General features: G+C 41.5%; 1 protein-coding gene across 4 annotated transcripts; it reads right to left on the bottom strand.

The window, feature by feature from the left end:
• Positions 1-1,969: 1,969 nt before the first annotated feature.
• On the bottom strand, positions 1,970-6,868 carry LOC124666845 (pentatricopeptide repeat-containing protein At1g03100, mitochondrial-like). Of its 4 annotated transcripts, XM_047204172.1 has the most exons (6): positions 6,787-6,868; positions 6,611-6,681; positions 3,710-6,368; positions 2,962-3,105; positions 2,369-2,653; positions 1,970-2,114 (listed from the first exon to the last, which is right to left on the bottom strand). In XM_047204172.1, exon 3 carries the CDS (start codon positions 6,362-6,364, stop codon positions 4,040-4,042), a length of 2,325 nt encoding a protein of 774 aa, XP_047060128.1. In that variant the 5' UTR covers positions 6,365-6,368; positions 6,611-6,681; positions 6,787-6,868; the 3' UTR covers positions 1,970-2,114; positions 2,369-2,653; positions 2,962-3,105; positions 3,710-4,039. The 4 variants fall into 4 exon arrangements, with proteins under 4 accessions (XP_047060128.1, XP_047060129.1, XP_047060130.1 ...); XM_047204173.1 differs by lacking the exon at positions 6,787-6,868 and having other exon boundaries at positions 3,702-6,368; positions 6,611-6,701; XM_047204174.1 differs by lacking the exon at positions 6,787-6,868 and having other exon boundaries at positions 2,386-2,653; positions 6,611-6,701.
• Between the last annotated feature and the right edge of the window lie 2,183 nt (positions 6,869-9,051).

Genomic DNA, 9,051 nt, shown 5'->3' with positions numbered 1-9,051 from the left:
TTACCCAAGCCTTCTCTGCTAACCTGGAAAAAGAGAAATTCAAGGAAGTTCAGCAGATTTCATAGATCATCCCTTTTGCATGAACATAGATCATGAACCGCCGATATTTTCTAGCCAGGCCCTATGAATTTGAAGAGGGGGAATTGAAGTTCATATGATTTTTTTAAGGAACGGCTGGAACTGTGCTCATGAATTCATGATGAATCATATTTGCCTAATCTTTAGTCATATATTCACTCTTGTTCAGACAACAAGAGTAGGTTAAAGTGATGGAAGCTCAATGGCATGTTAACTAACTAATACTGATACAGATATAAGAACAGTTGGCTAATTCAACTTTTGGTACTATAAGGTAAGAAACAACTTTGTAAAATATAGCTCTACCTATTTGTATGTTATGACGTTCACTAGGACCTTACCATTTTTTTTGTTTTTCTTAGTTAAGGCGGAAAGACTAATCTTACCACACAGGCATGGAGCATGTTAGACAAGTAAGCTGCTGACAGGTAGGCTTAACACTGATACAAGTGGTCAATTTCACACAATGTTCTTTCTTATGAAGGAATGAAACACACAGCAACACATTACCGCTGCACTTCTATCTGAAGATTTGTCTGAGTCAGGACTACCATTTGTTGATGGTTCTCCCCGATTGCCAAGAGAGTAGAAGTTCAAGTAATCTTGAAGCTTTGCATTCTCAATATTCATGGCCTTGAGCTCTTGTGCAATTACTCTATACATCATCTCAATTGTCTGTGAGATAAAAGAATAAACCATTAATATTTTGGCTTTTCCATGAAGGTGAAAACACTTTATTCAAGTCTACAAGTAAGCTGTCACACAATCCACGTCACACTTCACAAACACAATGACAAACCTACCAAATACATCCTAAATATAAATAATCCTCGTTCCTTGCTCTGAAACCTCTTGCAAAATCAAGCATCAAAACTATCAAGTATCAACAGCCATCAGGCAGACAACTACGAGTTTATTTGATGAATCATGAGTGAAACGTTCCTAGTTGAAGAACAGAGGAGTGTTGGAAGGGTGATGAAAAGCATAGATATGAACATGGCCTCCCTGTCTCATAAAGAGGCCGCCAAGGGATCCAGGCTCCTATAGGATATTTCAGGTGCTGCTAGTTAATGAAAAGTATATGAAGCCTTAGTGCTGTTGTAACCCCTGGTTTCATATTGAACTTAGGAGTGCTTTATTCTCGCATTTTGAGATGTGCCAGATTGTGTCTTTCTTTTCTGATAAGACCTTTCAAACTGCTTCTGTGAGCAGCAGTCTGAGTTCTGTAGTCCGATATCATAAATAGTGGGATCCCAGAGGTACCCCTCCCTTAAAAAATATGTAAAAGTGTTCCCCGGTGTAGCATTCCCAGGCCCCAAATCCTGATTCAGTATATGTGCATGTAAAATTTAAATTTACTGTATCATCTTCCTTTGATTTTAGTACAAATATTATCTGCTTTCAGTGGCACGGACAATGAAAGTTTGCAAAGGGGCAAGTCAGAAGCTCTTTATGGTATGGTAGGCCTGTATGGATATTATTATTTGAGTACAATTAGCATTATTACATTTCTGCGACTTTCAGGCTGTAAGGACATTACATATTACGTTGCTCTATGAAAGTTACTGCAGCTTAGCGAAAGAACCAGATGAGGTCACCAAAACCAAGAACAAGCATAAAATGGCGTCAAACTAAACAAAGGAATGTGAGCATAGGAAGAGTATTATTGTATTAAAAACAAACAAAAAAGTGTACATCAGGGAATATGCCAATGTGCACTCGAGTGGAAGATCTGCTCAAAGAGCAGAGATTGAAGTTGCAAGGCAGAATAAGATTTCCATGTATCAATAAATCTTAGATTGGATATCCATTTCTTGATAAACCCCAGATTTGGGGTTTCCTAATAGCTGCTATAATGGTTTTACCGTTTTACATAATAGAGCTTACCTAAAAGTAAAGAATTTCTTGCACAGAGGCTGTGATAGGGACTCCTTCAGGACACATTGGTATGACTACATAAACTGTAAATCGTTCGCCAGCTCTAATCTTGCTTGCAATTTTGAGGGCCAATTCCATCGGTATCAGATTGTTAGCACCTGCAGCATCCCAAGGGATCAAAATTCCAGCTTGTGTAAAGCATGTCATAACATTAAACGTCAATGTTTAATTTACACAACAGAAAAATCAGCAGCAAAAGCATGAAGGAAACAAAAAAGAGTGTGACCTATCTAATGAAAGCAGAAAGAGAAAATTAAATCTATGTTCTCTCTGGTTTCTCTACATTATGTGTGTGTGCCTGTTTCGCTCCAAGTGACTAGAATTCACAATTGTTACCATAAGCAGAACTTACAAGAATAGTGCTAAGACCTGAACATGTCAATTTTCAGAATCTTGTTCTTTTGAAACCCGCAAACTAACATGATCATTTGGAACATTAGCCGAAGGGCTGAGTATCCATGAGATATGCTCCAGCTTTAATAGAGCATCATCTTTTCAACGAGATACTTTCCTAAATCGATCGCGGAACTTGGATACCTTTCTCTAGCGATGCTAAAAAAAAGACATCATAGGCAGCTGGTCCATCATTCTTACAGTGCAAATCGTACCAAAGTTGTCTTGGTCCATTCGCACTTGCCTGCATCAAGGGAACACACATGATGCTAGAAAATTAAAACTCAATGAGATTAACATGCTACAAGAACACACATGATGCTAGAATACGAAGGATATTCATAATAATGGGATAATGCTTATTTTTTCTCAACATAACTGTCGTGTCCTGATTTTATTTGAATAAAGCTATCTGTCAGCTTAGGTGCACATTTACTATCCATATGGCACCAACATATCATGGTAAATATTTACTTGCTAAAAGGGGAAGCATGAGTAATTCTTAATTAGCTAAGCACTGCTTGCAGTTTATTAAAAAATTAAACAAAATACCTTAGGAAACCTACTGCCACAACTTGCCTGTTGTTTGAAAATACTCAGCTTACTGCTGGCATATCAAGGTGAAAAAACACAAATGACTGAAGAATGCTTGAAAAACTTTCTAGTTTCTTCATCATGTGTTCCCATCACACCATCCTGCAAAAGCATAGGCAGGGGGCTTATTCTTAAATGTCATCACAAACACACCAAAATGAACAGGGTGTATGAATAATGATGGGGATGATAAACTGTACACCCCATTTAGTAGATTCAGAGAACATGGCATGATTTATAAGCAGTTATAGAATCTGTGTAAATTATTATACAATATCAAATTGATATTACTACAATTGTCATGAAATAAATTCCATATTATATAACTACTTTTGTGAAACAACATATGTTTTGAAAAATTACCACTGAAGTGTTACTTTGAACACGTGTCAATGTCCTAAGCTATTTATATTGTGAACTGAGTATGTATAATTCAATGTTTTCAACCAATTTCTTATCATAATACATATAAATAGACTTGTCAGTTATTAGTAAATGGAGACAGAGAAAACAAGAGGGAAAAGCTTATAGGTAAAGAGCATCGCTAAAACAAGTGATGAAAAGAATAAGTTAAAAGGATTTGACTTTATATAATTCTTACCCTATAGTATGATCTAGAGTAGAAAAATATGCACGCTAGAAATGCACTGAGAAAATAAAATGCCAAATAGTAAGTCATAAGCACATTCTGAGGGCACCATCGCACATAGTAGTTTAAAGCTCGCATCGCAGTGCAATGTTCCACCTTCTAACAATCAGAAAGCCTGTTTGTCTAACATTTAACAACTTGGCGCACATGTTCAGTGGGAGCTTCAGCAAAATGTCAATACAAGCCAAGCCACTTAAGAGGAGCTCGCTATTGGAAAAATGGGATAAAAGTGCAGCACCAACTGTATACTTGTAGGTGATCTAAGATAACCAATTCCGTCGGAAGTGTCTCAGCTCCCGTTGGCCGTAGTGATCCTCTTCCCCTGCACAAGTTGATAATTGGGGATGCTCTGTGGTTAACTTTAGAAGTGCTCATAGAATCTCACTCTCATGTCAACCCAATCCATCTCTTGAAATGTAATGCTGCTTCTCTCCTTATCAATTGAGCTTCTGTTTGCACCTTGGGAGCTTTACCTTTGTACAATGTTCTGTGATATTTAAGCCACAGGGACTTGTACTTGTATTTATCTATAAACATCTTGCATTTTTCCATCAATTCTATAACTTCCATTGCTCGAAGAAAGAAACCACCTCTCACAAAGCAATACAACAGAGAGTCCAATAGTTCTTGATCAAATTTCATTGAGTTGGAGTTCGCCAGAACTTTCATTTCACCCCACAAGTCCGTCACCTCCACATATTTTCCACCAACAGCAGCATAACCAGTTACTAAAGAATGGAAAGTTTGTGCATTTGGCATGTGGCCTAAAACACGCATCTTGCTCAGTGCTTTGTGAGCATCATGCATTAATCTCTTCTTACAGAAGAAATGTATAACATTATTCCAGTCATGAATAGCATGATTAACCGTATGGCCACTTCTGACTTCTTCTACTAGCTTAGTCGTCAAAGCAGCTTCACTGTTATCACAGCTTTGTACTAACATCTCAAACTCCCTGTGACCAGATCTTTGAATGTTTGAGTTCTTCATCTCATTAAAAAGATGGAGAGCACCTGTGGTGTTATTGCGATGTGCCCTGGATTGTATCAAATGTTCATAGCAGCTTGAGTCCAACTGAATACCTGCTTGATCAGCATCCTTCAGAAGTGCAGTTATATCATCTTCATGATGGCCCTCCTTGCAGTAGGCTTTTAGGAGCGACGAATAAATGGAAGAACCAACCCTAATTCCAGAAAATCTCATCTCGTCAAGAAGATCATGTGCTTGCTCTAATAACCCAACAGAAATACATGCACTTATTACTTGGACAACAAAAGAGTTCTCAACAGACACTGGACATTCTTCTTTGCTTGCTTTCACAATAAATGATGCCAACGCACTGATCTTATCTGCTTCCAGAAAAGCTTTGACAAGTTTGGCATACATTGTTTCAGTTGGATGGAGGATACCATGTTCAGATTTAACTAGTCCAACCTGTTCCTGGAGCTTATCTGATAATAGCTTGTGTAATTGTCTCACCTCTAATTCAAGCTTTGCAAAGCTCTTGTCATTGAAGAATGAAACATAGTTCAGCATTTGGCTATCAGTAGACACAGATTTATTTGGGGAACCCGGATTTTCAGTACCTGCTTTGTCATAAGGAAGATAAATTTTGTTATTCTCAACTGCTTCGAGGACTGCTTTAGCTGCTTCTAGCGACCGTTTAGCATTTTTACCCTTTTTAAGCATATCCAACACCAAATCCACAGCAGAATCCAAATCCCCAAATTTTAAATGACAGGAGAGCAGGCAATCATAGAACTGCCTGAATTCTGATTCACTTAGACCACATGCCTCATCAACATGCCTCTTCAACTTGTGAATCTCATCCTTGTGTCCATTCTTTTCATATATACGGGCCATGACAATCAGCAAGCTGGCTTCCGGTTTCACCCCTATCCTGAGCATTAATTCAAGAAGCTGTTCGGCCTTTTTAGTGGTACCAAACAAGAGGGATGCTGTCAGAACTATGCTGAAGGTAAATGAATTGGGTTTCATTGATAGCAATGGACGATTGCTCTTCTTGCGCGGGTCGACTCTATTATTCTGGAAAAGGTATCCAATCTCCATTACCATGTCGGCAGCAAGAAATGAACCGGTTGCAGTTTGACACATGTGTGCTACGATTGCAGACCATGCAGCAACGGGTGGGTATGCTTCCATCTTTACTAACTTCCTCACAACATTGACTGCAAGATGAGGAAGAGCGCAACGTGCTAGAATAAGAGATAGGTAGATTAGGGGCTCCCTCTCCAACAATTCAACCTTGTCTCGAGACACATGATCGACCACATTGTATGACTGGTTAAGCCTGTGAGCATCACAGGTGACCGCGAAGCCAGTGATGAGCTTACCCAAAACAGACTTCCTTGGGAACCCGTCCATGTGAACATGCTTCTCATATGCCATCAACGCATCATCAAACCTCTTCTGATCGATCGCATTCTCTATCTCCAACGCTAGCTGAGACGAGTCACGGGCTTGGACCAGAACTGTTTCGGTAGCAGTGGAAAAGCACGCGCCGCAACTACCAACACGAGGTTTGTGGGTCAGGAATCCTATATGTTCATCGCCGGTGCACTTAGTCCCAAGAAACTTACTGCCCAAGCGATACGTGGTGTCGCGACTAGCAAAAGGTCGAGGACCCGCAAGGAATGCAAATACAGCACGGGCTGAATTCGATCTCGTACAGATTCTTGCAACACGAAGCATTCGCCTGCCATGGACAAAGAAGCGGAAGTTAATAAAATCAACGCATGTGGAGAAGAGGAAATGATAGCTGCTTCAACCTAAAATGCAAGGATACAGATACATGTATCATCATCGGGCCGATGCATATACTTAAATTCGCCATTTTGGGAATGCGCCAATATGGGGACACTTTCTACTACTCCGTATTTTTTTTAAATCATAAAAAAGTACTATCTATATCTACAGAAGCTAGGAGCAGCAGATTACCTGCTTGTTTGTTTGCTCTCCTGAGGATGCCGAAGCAGCTCCAAGCCTCTCCAATTGAGAATGTTGATGCCCTGTTCCAACTCCAAGTTCCGAAGGGGTAGAATTAGACATTCGTAAGTGTACAATTGAAATCAAATCATTAGTTAGCTGTACATCGCCTTCAGCAAGGAGAGTACCTTGGGTGGGTGCCTGCGAGTGCGAAGTGGGGGTTTAAACCGGCGAGCTTCCGCCGGCCTGCTTGCCTCCGTGCCTCGCTGGCTGCTGCTTGAGAGGGCCAGAGGGCTGAGGGTGCAGTCGGGGAGGGAGCGGCGGTTGTTTTGTGGAGGGCAGCGGTAGCCTGGTGGAGGGAGACGGAGGGGAGCGGCGCGCAGTGATCTGGTGGAGGCCGACGGAGGGGAGCGGCGCGGCGGCGGTCCCTGGAAGTGGAAGAGCTCTGATCTCCGGCCCGGTTAGCTGGATATGCACTAATGGGCCGCATCTGGGCCAAGCCCATGAGAGATTCCTTCTGCTGCTGCTGAGTACTGTCGCCCGAAGCTGTACAGACACACTGCTCCTCTTCATCTCTTCCCCCGCGGCCGATCCACACAAATCGGAGAGAACGCCCGCCGGCGCCGGCGCCGGCGCAGCAGTCCCTCTCCTCCGTCGCGGCCTCCATCCCGAGAAACATCTCACCGTGGCTCCTCCGCGGAGAATCTGTACACGTGGACGCAGATTCCGCCTTTCAAATACCCAAACAAGCTGACTGAATCTTTCAACGGTGGTGATAAGAGGAGCAACTGCATTGGCCTGCTCCGGCAAAAAGAAATCTGGAGCCAGCTTACACCTGCATCCTCGCCGTCCCATTTTAATCTGGGAAAAAAATAACAGTGTAGAGAAAACCACAGCATAATCTGGTTTCCGCAGCAGACTCAAACGGAAATCGGAGGCGTATGACCGAATGAACATCCTACAAAATTACAGGGGCATGTCTAAGGGCCTGTTTGGATTACGCCCGTGCGAGCCTTACCAAACCAGGGCAAGCCAAATAATTGGCGCGGCTTTCCGCCGCCATCGTTTTGCCCAGCATTTGGCTAAAAAAGTGATCGTGTGACCAAATATTTGGCTCTGAGAATTCTGCCTCAATCCAAACGAACGCCCACTCCTGTGGTCAACGCCAAAATTTTGGCTGGGCAGTAGCGGGCTCCAATCCAAACAGACCCTAAGTCTTGATGTTGCCACGCCAATTTGAGGATGCTTCCGGATCTACTCCCTCCGTTTTAATACAATATGGCAACTTTTTTGAAATACAGATACAAACAGTGAAGTTGTGACATTTATTTAAAATTGAGGTAGTATTTATTTATGGTGGAGTGTTCATGTCAGGGTTCTAGAAGCTGCTCGCTCGTGTCACCGTCTCCGAAATCCACAAAGAATGTTCATCTAGTAAAAAAAATCCGGAGTGAACAAATTTGTTTCTCTGGTGGTTAATTAGCAGACATGGATCAAATTCCTGTATTCGAAATATCAAACCGCTTGATCGACGGCACGCGCGTGTGCGCTTTCGGACGATGGATCATCCGTATCGACGTGTGTGCCGGTGGTAAATAACGCGTCCTTCCTTGTACGCAGGGTGCTACCGCCAAACTTTTACACTCCTATTACACTCCACTAGGCATTTGAGCCCAAGTTCAACAAAAAACGTGCCAAAGCCCAATTCGCCCAGATAATCACACAAGCTCATCATCTTCAGGAGAGAAATGACTTGCTTCGATCAGCAAGGACCACTGAATCGTTGCTCTACCGGAAAAATTACACAAATCAATAAATCTTAGGGGAGAAAGTTGCATCTCGAATTTATTTTCAGAAACAAATGACTTGCCGGGCAATTTGTTGTAAATAGCTCTAATGACCATTTAACAACATACTCCATCCATTTCAAAAAATGTTTCATATAAGTTATAGTCGAAGCCAGACTTTGTGAAGTTAGATCAATTATATAGCAAAAGAATATGATTATCTATGATATGAAATGTATATAATATGGAAATATAATTGTATATTATAAAATCGATATATTTTGTTATATAATTGGTCAAACATTACAAAGTTTGACTTTCATGTAAAATTACACGCAACATAAATTGAGATGGAGGGAGTATCTGACAAATGGGGCTCGCGTTCTGAGGCAGGCATCGTGATAGGGCAAAGGTGGCCGATCTTTCGATGAGACGTGGATAGATCGATTTGTTGGTGGAGTTCGTGCTTGACGATCCGACTACACGTGCAAATCGATCTATCCACGTCTCATCGAAAGATCGGCCACCTTGCCCTATCAAGTGGTATCAGATTTCAGGTTGTTCGGTGAGATTTACAGTTTTTCCTAGTGTAGATTTGTTTTACCTATAACCCAGAAAAAGCCCCACAAAAATATATTAGGTTTAGATCATCCGTCCCATAGCCCC

The sequence above is a fragment of the Lolium rigidum genome, chromosome 6 (assembly GCF_022539505.1).
Source record: "Lolium rigidum isolate FL_2022 chromosome 6, APGP_CSIRO_Lrig_0.1, whole genome shotgun sequence".
Lineage (NCBI taxonomy): Eukaryota > Viridiplantae > Streptophyta > Magnoliopsida > Poales > Poaceae > Lolium > Lolium rigidum.
The sequence above is the reverse complement of the archived record's forward strand: the minus strand, read 5'-3'. Positions and strand labels throughout refer to the sequence as shown.

What these genes read in the sequence shown, in the direction of transcription:
- LOC124666845 (XM_047204172.1), bottom strand. Translation starts at nt 6,364, where the DNA reads ATGCTTCGTGTTGCAAGAATCTGTACGAGATCGAATTCAGCCCGTGCT.